The sequence below is a fragment of the Pteropus medius genome, unplaced genomic scaffold, assembly GCF_902729225.1.
Source record: "Pteropus medius unplaced genomic scaffold, Ma_sr-lr_union100, whole genome shotgun sequence".
In the NCBI taxonomy this organism is placed as follows: Eukaryota; Metazoa; Chordata; class Mammalia; order Chiroptera; family Pteropodidae; genus Pteropus; species Pteropus medius.
Genome location: NW_024356335.1, coordinates 2,957,932 through 2,978,956, shown reverse-complemented (window position 1 = coordinate 2,978,956; position 21,025 = coordinate 2,957,932). Strand labels below are relative to the sequence as shown.

The window sequence follows — 21,025 nt, the reverse complement described above, 5'->3', positions numbered from 1 at the left end:
AGCTCACCCTCCCTGGGCCTCAGCGCCCACCCCCTTGGTTGCCGAACACCTGGGCGCTCGGCCCTGCTCCAGAACACGCGCACCGGGCTGCCCTCAGCAACACACGCCCCAGACCGGCGTTCCAAGGACCCCCATCCCAGTGATCCGGGAGCCGAGCTGATGCTCTGACTTCCTAGCTCACCAGAATCTCAGAGATCTGACCCCTGCTTTCTCCCCACTGTTACTGCCCTAGTCAAAGCCATTTTCACCTCTCACCCAGGTGAGAATGGTGATCTAGTTGACCTCCCCGCTTCCATCCGGTCCGCCTGACCTCATTGCATCTATCCGCACTTGGCAGCGAGACCCCGGATGGCCTAGCTGCGCTCTATTGCTTCTCCTACGCCCGTAGCTTTTCTTCTTGTCATTTAGATTTTGCCTGCTCCTGAGGTTTTGCACACGCCGGGAGCACTCCCAGACACCCCTCCTCTTCCGGTCCCTGCCGTGCCGACATGTAGCTTCTTCCAGGAAGTCTTCCATGATGCTCCGCCCCTCTAGATGGCCTTATTGTACCTCGACTGAACTCATACCACGCCACTTCCTTGAGGTGAGGACCACCAATCCCTTTCTCAGCCTGGCAGCTGGCACTTAAGGGGCCCCTCATATCAGTTGGTTGAATGAATGAACGCGTATTGGGGAGCAGGATGGAATGAGACAAGAGAATGCGTGGGGCGAGACCAGGGACCCCAAGCCCTCCTCCTTGCGTGCTGTCCCTAGTGGCCACCAGCAAGTCTGCTGATGCTCACAAAGGACTGGCTCGGGCCCAACACAGCCCCTCCCCATAAGGTAGAGGCATCACAGACGTGTACAGGTTGGTTTATTTACAAATATACTGATGTCTCGTTTTTTGTTGTTGTTTCCATTTTCTGCGTTTGTGGGAAGAGGCAGAAGGTGGGAGGGGAGGGCAGGGTGGGGGTGGTGATGTGGTAAACGCTAATAAATAATTTAACAATGACAAGTTATTAAATAAAATGTGTCTGGGGATGGCGGGTGGGCAGTGAGAGTCTGTACAAGGAAAACAGAGGAATGGTCAGTGGCCCGGTCCCCACACCCAGCTGGGCTGGGCTCCCTTGGGAACCCCAGTCGGGGGAGGAGGGCGCCAGCAAGGAGGCTCATTGGAAATGGCACTTCCCAAGGGCCAAAGGCTAGAGGGACTTCCTTGCTCTCCAGGCCCCCCAGCCGTGTGTGCCTGGGAGTGTGGGTCTGTGAGCCTCCATGTGCGTCCAGGTGTGAGCGTGTGTGTCCATGCGCGTGCATGTGAGCATGGACCCCCTTCCCCACGGGGTGGAGGGAGCCCCAGAGCTGTGGGCTCTCCCAGACAGGAGGTGAGATCTTCACCCCTGTGGTGCCCAGAGCGCAGGCTGGAGCCAGGCTGGGCTCAGTCAGTGCTCCCTCCCCCGAGGTCCCCTATGTGCGAAGTGAGAGGGGCACCAGCTCCACATGGGTGGGCGAGGAAGCTGAGTCTCCTAAAGGAGAAGAGGCTACCCCAACCCTCCTGTGCCGGAGGCCTGACCCTACTGGGCTCTGCTCATCTGGACACGGTGGACCCTGCCCCCACCTCTGCCTCCTCCAGGAAGCCTCCCAAGATGTCCAGCCCTCTTGCAGTGACCCCTTCTCTTATAGGCTCTGCTGGATCTGTTGCCTGACCCTTGGAACCACTGTGTCCCCTTGTCCGTGGAGTCGGCAGACGACGTTCTGGCCAGAGGCAGCAGCCCACCTCCTGTCCCTCCTCCGCCCTCCTTCGCTGTGCCACCTGGGGCGGCCTCCTTCCTGTCTCGAAGCCTCCACTCACTTTCCGCCTCTTCCTTCAGAGAGCAGACCCTTATTTCTCTCTTCCTTCCAGCTTCCCCCCGCCCCACCAACACCACAGTGATGATGGCCCCTCATCACAGAGGGAAGGGGGTCCTGGCGACTCACCACCCTCCAAGTCCAGGCTGCACTTCCTCCCATAAAGCAGGAAGAGCCTGCTCCTCTCAGCTTGCCTCAGACCCCAGCCAGCTTGCTAGCTCCGCGTGCTTCTGCTGGGTGACCCTGACACGGCCTCCCTTCTCCGGGCATTGGATTCCTCATCTGAGAAATGGGTCCTCAGTGAAGTCTGGACAGGTCTGGGACTGAGTGTGTACGTCTCTTCTTCTAGGAGACAGCCCCTCAAGGCTGGGCCCTACATCTCGTCCATCCACGTCCCCACGCCCAGTCCAGGGCTGGGCAGAGTGAACATCAGAGCCTGGGGACAGCGAGCCTTAGCATGCAGTGAAGGAGTTACCTCACCACCGCTGAGGGGTGACTCAGGAACGAGGGGCTCTCTGAGGTCCCTTCTGGCTTTGACAATCTGTGGGTTGTGAGTGGGGTGTCCCTGTACCAATGCTTTGGCAGAAGGGAATACAGGCCTCGGGCTGGGCTCGGGGTTTGTAAGGCCCTGGAGTGGCAAAAGCGACTTAGACAAGTCATGCCTCTGACCTGGAGGTCATTCGCTAGACAGGGAGGATGAGGGGTGGGCATGGAGTCCCTGTTCTGAGCTCCAGCTCTGTCACTGACCAGCTGCGAGAGGACTAGTCCGCTCCCCTCTCCTGGCCCAGATTTTCCAGCTGCAAAATAAGGGAAGGTGGACTAGATGACCCATTTCTGAGGTCTTTTCCAACTTAAAGAGTCTGGGAGAGAAGGCCGTGTCTCCTGGGGGCTGGCGTGTCCAGCTCCGGCCCTGACCCCAGGGCCCCTGCCATGATTCTGTGAGAGCATCCCTCAAGGAATCAGCATGGCTCCTGAGGGACCAGTGGTGGCCCAGGACCAGGAGATGGTGCAGAAGGCCTGAGGATATCAGCTGACATCCTTCTGTGTGGACCGGGAGCCCAGAAAGGCCAGGCTGGCTGCTCGGTCAGAGAGCTGATGCTGAGCCGCATCCCTGCTCTGACGACTCCTCTGGGGAGGAGCAGGGTGGGGTTTGAGCACAGGAGCCAGCAGCGGTGGGGAAATGGGCCCAGGTCACTCTGGAGGGACTGAGGCCTCCCCAGCAGACAGAGGAGCAGAACCACAGAGCAGGATGGCAAACTTTGAGGATCCCAGTGAGGGCCAGGCAGAGGGGGCCGAAGGCAGAGTCAACCATCGTCCTATTTGCTCAAAGGCTAGACGGGCAGACTTCAGTGTGGCAGCCTAGGGCTCTGAGTTAGAATTAAAGGCAGGGCTGTCAGGACATGGTGGAGGACACAGTGACCTCCAGGACCCAGCAAGGGGTCACTGAGAGCAGGACCCATCAGCCCGACTTCACTTTCTCTTTGGCAGGGTTATGGTTGTGTGGACTGGGGATGGGGGTTGATGCAGCGCTTCTGACTTCCAGCGTGCAAAACGGGGCTGGAAGTGGGTTGGAATGTATCATCCAAGCAGGACTGGTTAATGGGCCAACACCAAACAGGGAGAGGCCCCAAGGGTCCATATACCTCAAGTGAGAGGCACAGGGCCGACTCCCCCAGCTCCCCACCCACACACACATACAGAAGAGAGATGTGGCTAGCTGCCATATGTGTGTGATAGTCAGGGGATTCGGTTACAGAAGAGCAGGCTGAGTTTCCAAGGTTATGTGGCCTAAACCATTCATTGGATCTCGGGCCACATTAACAGAGGCAGGGCACCTAAAGCAGGGGAGGTGATGGGCCCGCTCACTTTAGCTAGCTGATGTTAGTGGGAAATTTGGGTTATATCTGCTCCATAACTTTAGAGGGAAGGCTGGAGCCCAGCTGAGGCTACGGCAGCTTTAAGAAGAGCTGGAGAAACTGGAAAAGCCTGGCTTTGAGAAGTGAGGACTCAGGGCTGGAAAAGGCTGAAGGGAAGTCAGCAGAAAAGGGCAGCTGACTTGGGGCCTGACGAAGTAGTGGGGCTCCTTGCTGCAGGAGGTATACAAGGAGAGGCAGAGGCGGCTTGGGCAGGAGCCAAGATGGAGTGTCAAATGGGTGACTTGTGAGGTTCTTTCCCACCTGGAGTTTATGCCATTTTGCCCAACTCTGCCTGGCTCTGGGGTCTCTGTCTCTGCCCTTGGAGCTGGTTGGGTCTGGGGCTGCCCTGCCTACCCAGGCAGCTCCCATCTGGGCCGAGGCTAGGCCACATCTGAGTCCTCCTGCTTCAAGCTCACCATCCTCTCCCCTCCCTCCTTCCTCTCCTGCTGCTGTAAGAAGAGGGGTCCTCCCCATCGCTCTCTTTCCCCTTTCTGACAGGGCGGGGCTGCCCCACAAGAGGCCTGTCTCTTTCAGTGTCTCTACATCGCTGTGTACGTATCTGCATAAGTGTGCCTTTAAGTGTGTGTGCATCTGCATGTGTGTCTCTATCCCCTCGGGTCTGCTCTACTCCCCAGTGACTCCCCCTCAGGGCACAGCTGCAGTGGGCCTGGCACACCTGGCAGGCTCTACCCACTTCCGCTCTGGGCTCCAGCTGGGAGGCGGAGCCTGGGCCGGGGGGCCTGCCTGCAGAGGCGGGGGAGGTGGGCACCAGCGCCCACTTCTCACAGGGAACGGGCACCGCGCTCGTCCTCCTGGGGCCCTGCCTTGGCCTAGGCCTCGGCCATGGAGGTCGCCTGGACACAGAGAGGACGTTTAAAAAAATAGAGAGACTTTAGGCTTCCCAAAAAAAAGATGAGGAGGGAGGAGGCGATGGAGGCCGAGGTGGGGCTGGGAGGCGAGTGGCTGTCCAAGAGCTCTGGGTCCCTGGGGGTGACACGGTCTCTGTGGGCAGGACACAGCCCCCGCCCAGGCTGTGCCCATCTGCCTGTCCCATGGAGCCCAGCGGGCACTTTGGCCAGGCCTGGCTGGCCGAGGGGAGGGCACCGTATGGCTGTCTGTAGAGTCTGTGCGGGCAGCGGGACTGGGGGTGGAGAGGCTGGCCTCTGTGGCCCTCGGTCCTACCCCAGGACCCTTGCCCAAGCGTCCGTACGGCCAGGCTGGCTCTCAGGAGGCGAAGTAGGAACTCTGCATGGAGTAGAGCCGGTCGATGGGGTTCCCCACGCGGGCCTGCAGGGAGCCCACGTCGGAGGAGCCGAGGAAGCAGTCACTGAGGCTGGTTAAGGAGGTATCGCTGTCGATGTCGTGGAAGATGGAGTCGTTCCCTGGGGAGCAGAGGGGGCGTCAGCACTGGGCCGAGGCTCCCGAGGCCCCTGCCGGCCCTACAGGCTGTGCGGCCGGAGCCGAGGGAAGCACAGGATGACCTGGTGGTAGCGCCCGACCAGAGGGCCTGGGCGCCACAGGAAGGGTCTCGAGAGTGCCCGCTTCCGGTCAGGAGGAGGCGCGCGGGCTGTGTTAGCCCGGGGATGGGAGATGGCTGTCAGGGCCCCAGGCCTGCCAGGCCGGGCAGGGGGCAGGGGGCAGGGACGGTGCTGGGGAGGGGCAGAGGGGGGCGGTGGGGGCAGCACTTATAGGGTTCATGTGGTCACCTGGCATTTGGGGTGGCGTGAGGCCCTGTTGGAAGGGGTCGCTGCTGCCGTAGGGGCTCTGCTCCATGGCCACGATCTGCTGCTGCGGTGGGGCCAGCGGCGTGTAGGAGGCCATCATGCCCTCCATGCGGCTCGACAGGACCTCTGGGGGCAAAGCACGCCTTCGCTGGCCGTCCGGCCCCCCAGTCCCAGGAGCCCCAGGAGCCCCCACCGACCTCCCACCGAGCAGCCCCCCAGTCCAGTCCAGGCGCCCAGGGCAGTTCCTCTGACCTTCTCCGGACTTCCCCAGGGACGGTCCTACCCCAGGACCCTTGCCTGCTGTTCCTGTCCCCTTTCCCCACCCCTGCCGCACAGTTTTATCTCCATGGCTTTCCTGGGCCTGCGGGACCATGGAGCCCAGTTGTCTGATCTCACCCTCCACCCCTTCCTGGGCCACACACTCCAGGTCCTCCTCCAGAATCAGCGGAGGAGTCAGAGTTCTCCTCCCTCCTGCAACCCCATCCTCCAGAGACCCTGCCCTCCAGGATCTCAGGCCCTCTGCGAGACAGACACCTAAGCAGCAATAATGACTCAACGTGTGGATGCAGTGAGCGCCCCACCTCAGGGAGCATCGGGGTAGGGCCCAAATCCAGGCCAAAGAGACCCAGAAAAGGCTTCCCGGAGGACGGGGCCCCCACCCCCCATGTGACTTAAAGAACCAGCAGGGGTTCAACAGGCCGGAGCGAGGGGTGGCTTGCCAGGCTGAAGGGCAGCAGAGGCAGGGAGAGAAACATTCCCGCGGGCGCGGAGAGCCCCGTCCGTGGGGCACGAGGATGAGAAAAGGCCGGGTGTGGGGGAACGCGAGGTGCGAGATGGTGCGTGGGGGCCGAGCCGCGTGGGGGTCCCCCTGAGGCTGGAGGAAACCAAGGGAGGGTCTCGGCCAAGAGGGGCTGTGGAGAAAGGCTCGGAAGGTAGAGGAGAAGGCAGAGGTCGGTGGAAGGAGGAAGTTACGTGAGGGGCTGGGGTCCCCATCAAGGGGGATGTGAGAAAGAACGCCACGGATCAGAAGGGCCCGGAGGGGGCGACGGATTGCGAAACCAATCGGCCGGATCTCAGTCAATCGGGCAACGAAGTGTGTAACAGGAAGGTCCGATAAAGACCTGGACGATTCCGGCACGGAACTGGCCTGCGGCACCATCTGCTGAGACCAGTGGGGAAAAGAGGGGCAGCCGTGGAGGCCAGCCATGGAATGGCATCACGGATGAAAACTGATGGCAACCAGGAACATTCTTGGGGAGGCTCAGTCTAGGAGGCAGCTGGGAACATGGGGACACAGCTCGGGAGCTGGCTGGGAGACCCAAAGCAGTGGCTGCAGTCTCAGGAAGCTGGGGTGTCTAGGGAGCGGGCAGAAGGAGAAGAGAGGAAAAACCAGGCTCCAAGGCCATGGCCTCGAAGTGCTGGGTTTGGCCTGGGCCACTGGCCTGGCCCCCAGAGACCTGAGTAGAAGGTCCCTGGCATCTGCCCTTGTCTCACCTGGGAGCAGGTAGCTCTGGGGTCCCCACCTCACTTCAGCAGTCCCAGAGAGTTCCACTTGCCCTCCTTTCAAGCTTTGAAGGCTCAATGTCCCCATAAGGCCTGGGAGACCAGCCTTGGCCCAAGATGTGGAAACGAGATTTTGGCAAAGCCCAGTGTTGGGAGGGGCCTGGCCCCTGCCCCTTAAACTGGCCCCTCAGCACCCGGAGAGCCCACCCTGACTCCTCGACACCCTGCAAACTTCCTCTGGTGCTTTCTCTGGAGACTTCTGCTGGATTCTGTTGCGGGCAGTGGGGTGTAGTGAGCCCCCCCCAACACGGGACTGAGACCCGGCTTTGCCCTTTACTAGCTGAGCGATCATGACAGGTCCCTTAGTCACACTGAGCCTCAGTCTCCACATCTGTGAAACGGGACATGACAAGGCCCTTCCTCGCGGGGAGAGCAGTGAGAATTCAGTGAGCTGGAGAGCATCGAACCATGAGAACAGTGCCTGGCACACGGTGACGGCGAGTGGATGACTGAAGTTTTAAGTCCGGAGATTCTGCCACCCCTCCGGGCCGCCCGCCCTGCCATCTCTCCTCCTGTGTCCTGTGGGTGCCACCGCCTCTCTGCGTTATTGATCTCAGCTGGTTCTGAGGCAGAAGTTATTGATCTCAGCTGGTTCTGAGGCAGAAGTTATTGATCTCAGCTGGTTCTGAGGCAGAAGTTCCCTGAGCTCTGACCGCCTCGGTGGAAGGTTTCTTGGGGGTCTTGGCACAGTGACTAAGCTGGGGCCCCTGGCCCGGGCCCCGCCTCACCTTGGCCCAGCCGCTGGGAGTTCTGCTGCTCCTGCTGCTGCTGGTGCCGTCGTGCCAACTTCTTCATCTGCGGGAGACACAGTTCGTGCCGGTCCCCGCCCCCCCGGCCCCCCGGCCCCCATTCATCCCTTGCCCCACTCACATCAGGCCCTCTGTCTTCTGCCTGCCCCCTCCCCACTCCACTCCTGCCCAGCGGGGGTGGCGAGTGGCTTCTCACCTTCGCTCTTTGGTTCTGAAACCAGACCTGGACCACACGCACACTGAGGCCTGTCTCTGCTGCCAGTGTCTCTCGGACCTGCCCAGAGAGAGGGAGACAGGTCAGGCCCCCGGGGAGGGAGGGTAGCAGCTGAGAGGTGGTGGGTTTGGGGGAATCGGTGGATGGGCGGGGATGCAGAGGGATGTCCTCGTCCCCGAGAAGAGGGGAAGGCAGTGGGTGTGGGTCAGCCCCCACCCACCCCGGCCGCCCCTCACCTTTCGGCAGGGCTTGGAGGAGACCTCGAAGGAGGCCTTGAAGGCTCTTCGCTGCTGCGTGGTGAGGATGGTCCGGGGTCGCTTGGGCCTCCGTGGGTCCTTCCCATCATCCCCGCTGCCCTTGCTCTGGCTGCCTTGCCCCTTGGCTGGCTTCATGTCCCCGTCCTCATCCTCGCTCTTTACTGTGAGGGATACGATCCAGCCTGTCAGCCTTGTACCCTTAGGCGATCTGCTGCCTGATGGGACCCCATCGCCTCCTGCCCACACCTGCCATGGCTGGCCTCTGGCTCCCTGGAGACCTCAGGCCAGAATGCCAACCTTTGAGAAAACCAGATGCCACTTCACTCCCCCAGGGCCCAGAAAGTCTTCTTCCTCGAAGCTTCCAGGGTCTAAAATTGACAGGCAAAGACCACACTCCAGACATTCTCACACAGGAGTATTCATGCCCGTGACAGACAGACAGACACACACGCACACAGATGCACACTGACCCACTGGTCCTTGCCCATGCAGACTGGCACGTGGACCTGCCAAGGCCTAAGTACATGCAGCTCACAGGTGTATTTACACACATGGGCACCTGCTCACAGGCATGGGCATCCCTGAACAGGCACGCACACACACACATGCAGGTGTATTCACCCACAGACACACCCACACATACCATGTACAGCTGGCCACCTCCGTGCCCCAGAGTTGTGAGTCTTGGAGATGCCAGCCTCAGACGGACAGCAAAACCTCACCAATCACATGCCTCTAGCTGCTCCCATGTCTGAACTGATCCCCCTTCTCCAGGCCCAGCTTCCTCAGAGCCTGAGCCTCTGTGGATGGAGCTGTCTCCTCCCTCTGAGACCCTTGCCTAGTTCCAGTAAGAATGGGGCAGTGATACCTGGCCAGCCTCTTCTGCTTTCCCACAGGAGTCCAAGCAACCATAGGCCTGGGCATGGTGGTGATGGACAGAGGGACAGATGGATGGGAGCTCACTGCCTCCACCAAGGGACTTGGCAGTACCAAAGTCCTCTGTCCAGGCAGATGCTGTGACCGTGGGCCCCAGGTTATCTCAAGGGCCAGGACGGACCAGGCCATCACTTCTCCATGCTCCCTGCTCCAGTCCTTCCCCACTACCCCAGGAATGACAGGTGCCAGCCACCTCTCTGGCTTTTTCTGCCTTAAGACTCATTCCTGGCTGGCCTGGCCCTTCCTGCCAGGAGAGCTCCAAACCGGTGTAGTCCTCTGGGGATCAGAGTAGAGAAAAGAGGCACCTTCGTCCTGGGAATGGGGTCTTTCCCTCCACCACAGAGCGCCACATGCCCCCCACCCAGCTGGGAAAAGGAATAGCTCAGGGCTGCTGCTCCCCAAAGCTGAAGGCTCTGGACACACCGATCTCTGCCTCTCAGACACCAGCAGCCTACAGACTTGGTGTTGTTAGAGACCCCTGTGGTGCTGTGCCATGGTGGGGGCCAAGGCAAGACACACCCTGCTCTCTGGCCCACTACCCTCACCCCCTTAGGGCATGCACATGTGTAAACCACAGTGCACATGAGCATGTAAATAAATGTGTGTATAGCTATATGCATCATTGCTTGTTGCACGTGTGTGCTAGGTCACACATGCACTTGTATGTGTGTGTGTTTGTGCGTGCTTAGGCACGCGAGCACATCTACACAAGTCCACGTGCCCATGCACATACATTCCTGGACATGGGTACCCACACATGCATTTTATGTGCTTGTGTGTGTGCATCTGTGATCACATGCACATACACATGTGCACAGGCAGGGTGTCTCGGTGGCAGCGTCCACAGATGCATTTGTGTGCCTGTGGCGGTGTAAGCACATCGGTGTCCATGTGCCCTGCACGTGTGCGCGTGTGTATGTGAACACATCGGTGCACACGCGCATGCTGGTGTGGGCGTGCTGTCTGTGTGCAGCTCGGGTCCTGGGGTCACGAGCATGCTTCTCCGGCAAGCTCGCCCTCCCGCGGCACGCCGCCCGGCCGCCCTCCCCGCCGCATGACCCCAGCCCCAGCCAGGGCTCACCAGAGTCGGACTCGTCCGGGCTCACGGAGCTGAGCAGGTCCTTCTCCTTCTCGTAGTCGCCCTTGCACAGCAGCTGGCCCTCCTTGAGCACAAACTCGTCACCCTTGCGTAGCTGCCGCTCACACACGCAGCAGCAGAAGCAGCCCAGGTGGTACACGCATTCCAGTGCCCGCATCACAAACTCAGTAGGGGCAATCTTCTCCATGCAGCCGCTGCACTTGGCCGCGAAGAGCCTGCGGGTGCACAGAGTGGGCGCATTAGCTGGGCTCAGGGGTCCCTCTCAGAGGCCACTGCCTACCCAGAGCCTCTCCTTCCTGCCACCCTGACACTCCAACCCAGGTGGGAGAGGCCATCCCTGGGCACCGAGCCGGACAGGGTTGGACCCTGAAGTCCTACTCTTTTGGCTCGCAGGGCCTCAGGTTGGGTTCTGGGCATCATCCTGCCCAGATGTGCCCTCTCTTTGGTGCGTCAGCTCGGGGCCCTTCCCGCTCAGGCCACTAGAGGGCAGAGTGCAGGGTCAGCCTCAACCCTCTCCAAGAACTATAGGGCTTCTGCCCTGAGGGGAAGGGCAGGCTCCCATAGGCCCACCCACCCTCATTTCAGGACCCGCTCCTGCTTCCTCCCTGCCCTTCCTTCACCCCCACATCCAAGCAACCTGCCTCCCAGACTGGGCCCCTCCTCTTCTGCCTGTCTCCTCCCAGTTTCCTCCCTGGACTCCTGGTGCCTCCAACCCTTCAACTCACCCTCCAGGAGGAAAATCAGAGAGATCTGTCTAAAACACACTCTCGATCATGCTGCTTCCCTGTTCCAAATTCTTCCATGGCTCCCTAGTGCCCTTGGGAGACATCCAAGTTCCTGAGTCCGCCATGATCCTGCCTCTTCCCTTACCCACCCCCTTACTCCCCAAGGCTGTGCCCCACAGAACAGCCCGCAGTTTCCCCGGCCCACCATCGCGTTGGCCTTTCGACACACTCCTTCTCTAGCCCTGGGTCTGGCTGACACCCGCTTAGCCCGCCTTCCAGCGTGGGCATCTCCACCACGAAGAAACGTATCTCCTGGGCACGTACGGGAATGCCGGCGCTGTTCTAAGCACTCTGCACGTTTAATCTCTGCGACAACTCCACAAGACAGGCACGAAAATTAATCAATCCCATTTTAGAGGTTAGGAAATTGAGGTGCCGAGAGGCGGAGTCCCTCGCTCAGAGTCACGTGGGTAGTAAATGATAAAAGCTGACTCTGAGCCTGGACCTAACCCAGCTCCTCCGTGACAAAGTCGATCCGTCTTCCCTCTCCAGAGACAAAGGTGGCCGGGGGCTCAGTGCCTTCAGCCGGCATGTACAGAAGGGTCTGAGCGGCACAGCCCCTCCTCTGCCCACACCTACTGTCCGATCCTCCCGGCCTCCCATCCCCGTCACGTGCTCTGCTCTGTGGGAACTCAGCCTCGACAACACTTTGATGGAGAAAATTATGAAGAATCAAATTATTGCTGCTGGGAGGGAATTAAAACCATTTTTCATTCCCCGCGTCCCCGGGCCACGTCTGCGGGCGCCACCTTGGGAACGCTGCGCACATCCCATCCCTCTTTATGGCCCGCCGTCGCAGGCACAGATTACAGCTGCAATTCTCCACTAATCGGTTCTGGAACAGAAACAGCCATAAATGCGAGGCACTCGGCCTGCCTCTCTTCCCAGGGCTGCCATCAGCACCGCCCACGGCGAGCTGGTGGGGTGCTGTGGACAGGGCCCATCTGAGTCCTGCCTACTGCCCTGGCACGGGCCAGGGCACTCAAAACTGGGGGCATCTCAGCCACCTCTGCCACCCCCACCCCCATTCTACCCAGCAGGCTCCTACTAATCCTGCGATGCCCAACTGCGATGCCACTTCCTCTGGGAAGCCTTCTTTGATGCCCCAATCTGGGGGAGGTGGCCTCCCTTAAGCTCACCCGAGCTTCTCTGGCCTCCGTTCCCTCTACTATAAAACGGAGATGTCAACAAGACCTCCATCAAAGGGCCGTTGCCAGGATTCAGTAACACTGAGCATGTAACTCGGTGAGTGAGGATCATATCAGCAGCACAGTGTGTACCTCTGCTCAGCTCCCAACTCTACAGGTGTTCCACGAGGCAGGACCTCGCTCCAGCTGATCCTCAAGGAGGCCTCAGTGAGTGTGAAGCAGGTGAGTGATATTTTGGGGTGGGCTGGGCTGGGCTGGAGCTCAGGCCAGGCAGAGAGGACCCTACTGGTCCACACGGTATGTGATCTCGCAAGGGGATCCTCAGCTGGATTTCAGCTCCGATTTGGCCCTTTGGCTGGATACCTTTGTTCAGGGTACAACCTGGCCAACGGTCCACGGCAGCCTGGGGCAGAGGCCCCATCCAGCCCTGTCCAGGGGCTGGGGAAGGAGCCAGGTTTGCAGAACCTGCTGCCCCGCCCCCGCTCTCTGCCCCTCTGTCTCCTCCTCCTGCTCTACTTCTCGACGGAGGGGCCCCACTGAGGTCTTGCAGCCTGGCCTCTGTGGCCCATGAATGGACAGGCACTGGCCACATCTCTGCGCCAGCATGGCAGGGACAAGGTCTCAGGGGGCATCAGCACACCTTGGGTGGCTCCCCAGAGGCGATGCTCTTAGGCTGGGGGAGGGGGCAGCAGGGCGGGTGACCCGCATTTGCAGGCACCGCCACTGTGTAGGCTGCATTCGGAACAGCCGTGCTAATGCCTTGGCAGCAGGGGGTCGATTGCTACTTTCTCCAAACTCATCAACACAATCTATTATTAATACTTCTCCAAAGGCTCAGTACCGCCATTACGGAGGCAGCGCCAGCCACTCGGGGCATCATCTGTTATCGAGATTGCAAAAACTCGGGAAATAAAACAAACCGCGCACACTTTATAAACGGAATGTGCCATCCGTTTGGTCTCGGAGCATCTCTCCTCTCAATAAAACATCAGGGGGGATGCATGAAATACTCGCTCCCAATTACGGGGTGCCTTTGTCTACCGTGCTGGGGTGAGCGCTGCTAACAGCGTGTGTGGGAGGGGGTGGGGCACCAGCGGGCGAGTCCGCACCTCCTTTCCTCAGTCCCTCCCACTGCGGAGGGATTGCTGGAAGCCGCCATTGAGAAGCAGGCCCGGCCACCGGCGCGTGGCCTTGGCGTCCGAGGGACCCAGGTTCGATGCCTGATGCCACCATTTCTGGCTGGTGATTGGGCCAGTAATTTCCTCTCTCTGAGCCTCAGCTTACTTATCCGTATGATGGGCTCGACAACACTGCCTGCTTCTCGGTGTGAAGATGCAGTGAGTTGCCAGTATGAAGTGGCAGGCAAAGAGGCAGTGGGTCGGTGGGCTGGAGCAGGCTTTAGAGGCCAGGAGCAAACCTTTCCAGACGTGCTGCAAATTCTGACCAGAGAGGCAGAGCCGGTCAGGGTAGGAGGCCTCCCCGCCTCCCTTCTGCTCCTGCCCCCAAGGGGGCTCTGAGCCTGGAAAGGCCCTGAACAAGTGCCACAGGCACTGGACTTGGAGCCCAGGGCCCTGATCTCCATCCTCACTCAGCCATTCACCAGCTCTGTGATCTTGGGCAGGTCAGCGTCTCGGTTTCCTCAACTGTGAGATGAGGACGATAGTTCCCCACTCCCCGGAACTGCGCTGGGGATTCCAGGTGGGTGTGTCTCTGTGGCCCATGCTGGGTGCAGATGGGGGAGGCTCTGAAGCTGGGCCCCAGAGGAGCCACCTGTGGCTTCCCTTGCCAGCTGCCTGCCTTGTGGGTGCCAATCCCCCCACCCCTGCTCCTCCTCAGTCCGGAAACTCCAAATAGAGAGGGCAGCTTCGAGACCACATCACAGCGCACAGGCTTGCTGGTCACCCACACGACCCTTCTCCTCTATTTTTCATGTAAACTGCTAAGCCTTTCCTCACACTTCCCTACTGTCTAGATTGGCATTCGCCCCACTCCCAACCTCTGTCGCCAAAACACCTGCCGATTTGGAAGGATTTGGCTCGGGCTTCCCTTCCTCTGAGAAGCCCCTCTCCTCCAGCCTGAGATAGATGCCTCCAGCTTTGAGTTCCCTGTCCTTACCCCTGCTGCTCCCATATGACAGCACTTACGATAAAGACTCCACTTGACGTGTTTCCAAGGTCCATCTTGCCCTTGGTCATCTCTGTGTCCTCAGTGCTGAGTACAAGGCCCCACACACCAAAGTGAGCAATAGATGTTTGTTGAATGAATATTATGAATTGAACCAACCCAAAGTGCCCTGTTCTTCCTGGGAAGCGGGGCAAGGCAGGCCCACCTCCTCCTGCCCTGGGGACACAGTGCCACCTGGGAGGAGAGCAGTCTGTAGGACCCTGGAAGGGGGTGGGACACTGGAGCAGGTAGCCTGGAGCTCTGTCTTGGCTCCATAACTTTTCCACTGGATGACTTCGGTCAAGACATTTAATATCTCTAAGTCTCAATTTCTTCATCTGTGAAATGAGGTGGATGGTACCTACCCCATGGGGTTGTTGGGTGGGCCAGCGCAGTGCCAAGGGCACTTCGTAAAAGCTGGCATCTGCCTTTCTCTTGTCCCATGTATGTCCAGCATGCCTTTGTCGGTCACCCTCACTGGAGTCTCTGAGATTTCCGCGAGCAGCCTCCCCCACACCGGGTTTAAGATCCCAACCACGCCTCCCTCTCATGACCACCCTGGGTTCTTGCTCAGTCCTTCTAGCTTCCGTCTGGCCTGAGCTGGACAGAGCACTCCTGGCTCAGTTCTCTGTCTGTCTCGTTAACATTACTGAGCACTGATAAAGCTCCATTACCATCTACCTGCATCACCTCATTAAATCCTGAACCCTAAAAGCAATGCCGTTTCCCTCCCCATTTTACAGATGAGCACACCAAAGTGAAGAGGGCAGGTTACTCTTTCAAGGTCACATGGCAGCATCACCACATATCCCCTCCCTGCTCTGTGCCTCCAGGTGTTACTTCACTGTATGACCTTGCCCTGTACCCTGAGTACCACACCTCATGTCTGTCTGCCCCCAAGGCTCTGAACGTCTTGGGGCGGGGGCCTGATTCATGCAGAATTCTCATTACTCAGCATAAGCATGGTGCCCAGTAGGTGTGGCTGAGTGTCTGAGTTTTTCTTAAACCAAGCTGAGCATCTCTCCCTCACAAACACCTCCCCCTCCCCAGCATCATCTATAATTGTGGAGCAAGAAATTCCCTCTTCAGGGGTGTCCTTGAAGAGTCCCGGGCTATGAGATCACATCTCCATCTCCTCTGAGTTTTTGTTGGTTTATTTGTTTAATGCTCAATTTATGAAACTCGTCAAGCTAATAAAACTCTGAAACCAACTTCTTCTGGAGCATTCGACCATGGATTACAAATCTCATTCATGAATTTCTCTTAAACCATTGACAACTGCAGAGATGCATGCAGTATGGCTGATTCTTTCACCTCTGATAAAATTGGTTTCCTAACATCCTGGCAGGGGGACTCCAGCCTCTCCTCGAGGGTCTTCATGCCCAGATCTTGGAGTCCATACAGCTCTCACCAAGCCTGGAATCCTGGCTCTGTCACTTCCTAGCACTGTAACCGTACGTAAGTCTCTTCTCCTCTATGAGCCTCAGTGTCCCCATCTGTCCAATGGGAATAACGGCTGGACACATGAGATGGGCTGACTAAGTGGAGATCGTGGTGACTGTCCTTGTCTGTCCAGGACTTCCAGCACCCATTCACCATCCTTGCCGACTGGAAGCTCCTCTGCCCGCTCCTCCATGCACTGCCAGCCCCGCGGCCCGGCTCCGCATTTTACAGTTTACGCAGCCCTTGCTGATTCTCAGTCGGAGAATCTGCATCAGTTTCAGGATAAGCCCAAACACTCGGCTGTGGCACTCAAGGCCCTGCTCCGCCCCTGTCACACCTGGCCTCAGATCCTCTGCTGCAGTCGCCATGCTTCTCATTGCTCCTTGAACACGGCAAGTCCCTTCCCGCCTCCTTAACACTTAAAGTCCCACCTGCCTCCAAGGCCTATCTTCTCTCTCCCTTTCCTTTGCTTCTTGTTTAAACTCTTTGTCCTCCTTCAAGACCCAATTCAAGTGAAGCCTTCCATGAGGCCCACGGACCTTCTCCGGCTCACCGTCGGCCTCTCCCAACCCCGCCCCCTCCCCCGTCAGAGGTGTGGCTTTCCACATCTGCAGCATCAGCCCTGCGCCCTTGGGTCATTCACGTCCCTTTGATCCTCGGTTTCCTCTTCTGTAAAATGGGAGAGTTGATCCCTCCCTCAGCTGGTGAGTGAGAATCTAGTGAGTCTTAAGCCTGTGGGAGAAGCCTAGCCCAGTGCCTGGCACAGAGGGCATCTCGGCAGGTGTGTGATCCCTCTCCCACGTGAGTCTCTCACTGGGATCCCAGTACAGGCTCTGGAACCTTCCCTTCCTCATCTCTAATTTCAGTCTGAAGCCGCTGATCTCATCGTTCAGCTCTCCCTGTCTGTCTGTCCCTTTGCGCTGTGGGCTTCTGCCAGACCCTCACCTGGGTCACACTGGGGACCAGGCAGATTCTGGGCCAGGTTTCCTTTAGGGCCTCTCCAGTCCCAAGTCCCACAGTTCCTGGAAACACTTTCTCCATGGGGACCACCAGTCTTGGTGCCTGGAACCACAGTCCCTCTGTCTCCAGTGGCTATATCTTCTTGAATTCACAGAGGCTGGCTCTGAGCCAGGCTCACGCAAGATGCTTGGGAAACAGACCAAATCTCGTCCCAGGGGAGCAGGCATAGCATGACAAGTGCTTTGATGGGTTATGCTCAGCAAGCTGGGAGACACCAAGGTATGATGGTCAATCTGGAGGAGAGCTGGGGACTTCCTGGAAAGGGTAGCATGACACACAGTTAAGAACCTGCTTCTGGAGGCGAGGCGGAAGGAACGGTCTGAAGCATCCAAATCCCAGCTCTGCCATTTACTAGCTGTCTGACCTTGGGGCAAGCCAGCTCCTTTGTGTACCTGTTTTCCTATCTGAAAACTGGGGACCACAATCCCCACCTTCCAGGTGAGCATGGTGTGTTTACCCTCTCTGGGCCAAGCCTCCTTCACAGGCTGGTGGTGGATCACAGGATGGAAGGGTCACACTCAGAGCGCTCAAGGCAGACCCCTGGATAGTAAGTGCTGGATACGGTGGCTCAGGTTATTATTGCTCCCGGGTCTGTGATGATGTCTGTTGAGAGATGATGGGCTGGAGTTCCCAGGAGCTGAGGGGACAGGACCCTGGACAGTCTTGGGGGTCCAGCTGCTGTTGCTAGAACTTGCCTGTCACTTGTAGAAGCCAAGGGGGAAAGCCGGCAGAAGGAGCTGCTTGCCTCCTCCGCCCCCAACTCGTTGACATCTCCCCCACGTGCCTGCCGCGTCCTTATCATTCCGGGCGTAGCTGTTTTTTATTTTGAGACAAAAAGGGGCCTGTTGATGGGGATCCAACTCAAACCAGCTGCAAACATCTGCTTTGATGCGGCGGCGGCGGCGGCGGGCCAGGCGGGCGGCGGCGGGAGCCGCAGGCGGGGGCCCCGGTGCGCGCGTCAATCACGCGGCTGGAATGCGCGGCGTGGCCCGGCGCTCCGACCGGCGGCCGCCAGCGCGCGGGGCCTTGCAGGGCCTCTCTGCAGCCTCGCCGCGCCGGGGCCGGGCCTGCCGCGAGGGCTGCCCCGGTGCTTCCTGCGGGGCGCAGACCCAGCTGTGCGGGGCCGCCGGCTCCTCGGCCCTTTGATCCAGGCCAGGGCGCTGTCGGGAGTCCCAGCCAGGGCTGGAGGTCACTGGGCTAGGGCCACGGAGGGACGGGCACAGCCCGGAGCCCAAGGTACACACATTCGGTGATTCCACACATATTTTTATGTGGCGCCTACCATGGTGGCAGGCCCCGTCTGGAGGCTGGGGGTAGCACAGTGAGCCACCTGGACAGTCCGTCCGCACCGCTTCCATTCTCATGGACCAGGGCACAGGCGATTAGATATGTATACATCAAGAGCATACAGAGTATAACAGACGGTGACGATGGGATAAAGAAAACAGGCAGGGGAGAAGGCGGGAGGGGGCCAGGGGTTTTTGCAAGGGGCCGTCAGAGACTCAATGAGATGTCTAGGGGAAAGGGGTTCCCCTTCCCCACAGCGGGAACAGCAAGTGCAAAGGCCCTGAGGCCTGAGTAGATCTGAGGTGTTGGAGAAATGGCAAGGAGGCCCATGTGGCTGGAGAGGAGGCAACAGGTGAGCAACAGGAGAGAGGGGGCAGATCATGTGGGCTTTGACTCAAGGAAGGGCTTGGAGCAAAGGGGAGATGTGATCCAACTGGCATTTTCACTAGGTTCCTCAGGCAGCTGCGTGGGGGTGGGGGCGATGTGGGGTAGCAGGGAGATAGATGCACGGGGAGGTTATCTCCATCCAGGCAAAAGATGCTGTTGGCTCAGACCAGGTGAGACAGGGGAGATGCTAAGTGGTTGGGCATGGGATGCATTTTGAAGGTAGATCGGGCCATGGGAGGATGTGAAAGGATGGGGTTATGAGTGAGTCCAAGACTTGGGGGCCTAAGCAACCAGAAGGATGGAATTGCCATTAAATGCAGTGGAGCCTGAGGCAGGGTGGGGTGGGGATATCAGGAGTGCAGTTCTGGACATGTCACATCTGAGCTGCCTTCCAACATGTTAATGTGGCTGCGTCCGCGGGCGGAGGGGAGGGGGCCGCATATAGAATAGTCTGGAGTTCAGAGAAGCCCGAGCAAGCGATACTGCTGGGAGCTGCATCATGTCTCTCTGACCATCCTCCCACACGCCCTCCAGGCAAGAAGAGCTGCAGGAAAACCCGGGCCAAGAGGCATGGGAGGGCCAGTGAGTTCCCGCCAGGTGCAAGCTAAGGGCTTTACCTGCAACATTTCCTTTTTTGTTTGTTTGATTGGATGTTTCTAGAAACACATCCGTTTTTTCCAGGTTGTCCAATTTGTTGGCATATAATTATTCGTAGTATTTGCTTTTAATCTTTTGTATTTTTGCGGTGTCAGCTGTCACATTCATTTCTGATTTTACTTATTTGGGTCCTTTCTCTTTTTTTTTTCTTGGTAAACATTTCATTAACCCTTGGGCTGATGATCTTCCCTCTTTTTTCTGCCCTTCAATGGAGAATTCAATCCATGTGATGATTCATTTATTCATTCAGCCACCTAACGTTCATTAAGCACCTACTATGAGCCAGGCCCCATGCTGGGCTCGCAGGAGGAGCCTTCTCCTTTCACCTGCTCACCAAACCCCTCTGAGCTGATCCCAAGTTCCCTTCCCCCATTTTCAATGTGTCTCCAGTTCCTAGGTGCCAAATCTAGCAGCCATTATTATCGTTAGTATTACTAAGATTTATTGAGTGTTTCCTACATACCAGACCCTGTGCCTTATTTGCATATGTACTCCTACCCCAGAAGACCCCTGGGAGGTAGGCAATGCCACCCTCTTTTCACAACTGCTCGGCGTCAGAGCTGAGATGGGAGCTGGGACGTGGGGCTACGGAACTCCTGCTCATTCTCCCTGCCTCGCTGCCTGGCTCCCCAAATCTCTCTGTGCTTGAAGCCTCAGCCTCCTGCTCCCTGCCCACCACTTGCAGTGACTGACTGCACTTGCTTCTGCAGCTCAGAGCTGCTGGGCTCATGACCCGGTCTGCATCCGGAGGTGCCAAGGTTACAGAGGGGAGGGGCTGATCACACAGGCGGAAGATGAGAAACCGCACATTACCAGATGTAGAGGACTTTGGATTTCTCTCCAAGGTCCTGAGTGGCCGGAATAGGACAGGCCAAGACCTATGTGCCCAGGAAGGGCTGAGAGATCCAGGACAGGGCCTGATGTGGTACAAATTTGTCCAGATGGTAGACAGAGCTGAGGTCAGGGAAGACTTCCTGGAGAAAGCGGCTACAAAGTGCAAATGATTGAAGGGGGGAAGTGATCATGCCGAGATGGGAACAGGGGTGTGTCTGATTCCAGAGTCTGGGCTCTGTGTAGGAACGGAGAAGCAGAGAGATGATGCTGGGAGGGAATGGTTGAACGAAAGCAAAGGCATGAAGAACATGGAGGCCATTTGCAGGGGTAAAGAGACAGTGGGTCACTCAGGTCGGAGCGTAGGTGAGAAAGAATGGTTAGGCTAGAGGCCTTGAATGTTGGGCTAAAGAGGATAGATCAGGCTTCTTTCATTCCCATCTCTCATTCATCCATCTGTCTATCCATCTATTTATCCATCTGTCCATCCACTCACTCACTCACTCTATCCATCCAACCACCCACCCCCTCACATAGCCGCCTAGCCAGCTATCCGTCTGTCTCTCCATCTATGCATCTATCTATCCATCCACACACATCCACGCACCCATGCATTCATCCATCCAGTCAGCACATACGTAGGCATTCGCTCTGTGCCAAATCTTATGCCATGATTCTACCTCTTAAAAGCAGAAACTGCTTTTTAAGGTTTTCACTGTAAGACTGGTCAATTTTGTAGGCATTTGCCAGACACCCACCATGACCTAGCACTGTGATAGAAGATGAGGAATCAATGGGAAACATTACAGGGTCACTTTCCCCTCAGTGAGCTCCTGGCGGAAGGAAGAAGGAGGTCTCAGAGGAGAAATCTGGTGTCACTGGAGAGCCTTACAGCTGACCAAGCTGACATTATGTCCCCATCATGTTGACCCCAAGGATTCTGGACTCCCTACACATAGACCACAGCATTTTAATTAGGGTTAAAAAAACACTGATATACTTCCTTTGAGCAAGTGTTTTCT

General features: G+C 58.0%; 1 protein-coding gene across 1 annotated transcript in view; it reads right to left on the bottom strand.

Moving 5' to 3' along the window:
- Nucleotides 1–881: 881 nt before the first annotated feature.
- LMX1B (LIM homeobox transcription factor 1 beta) overlaps nt 882–21,025 on the bottom strand; it is an 81,960-nt gene continuing 61,816 nt past the window's right edge. Inside the window, exons 3-8 of the mRNA XM_039861434.1 lie at nt 10,265–10,497; nt 8,227–8,408; nt 7,973–8,050; nt 7,756–7,822; nt 5,447–5,590; nt 882–5,122 (exon numbers count right to left, since the gene is read on the bottom strand). Of these exons, the coding sequence (XP_039717368.1) occupies nt 4,965–5,122; nt 5,447–5,590; nt 7,756–7,822; nt 7,973–8,050; nt 8,227–8,408; nt 10,265–10,497 (862 nt within the window). The 3' untranslated portion in view covers nt 882–4,964. The remainder of the gene's footprint in view (nt 5,123–5,446; nt 5,591–7,755; nt 7,823–7,972; nt 8,051–8,226; nt 8,409–10,264; nt 10,498–21,025) is intronic.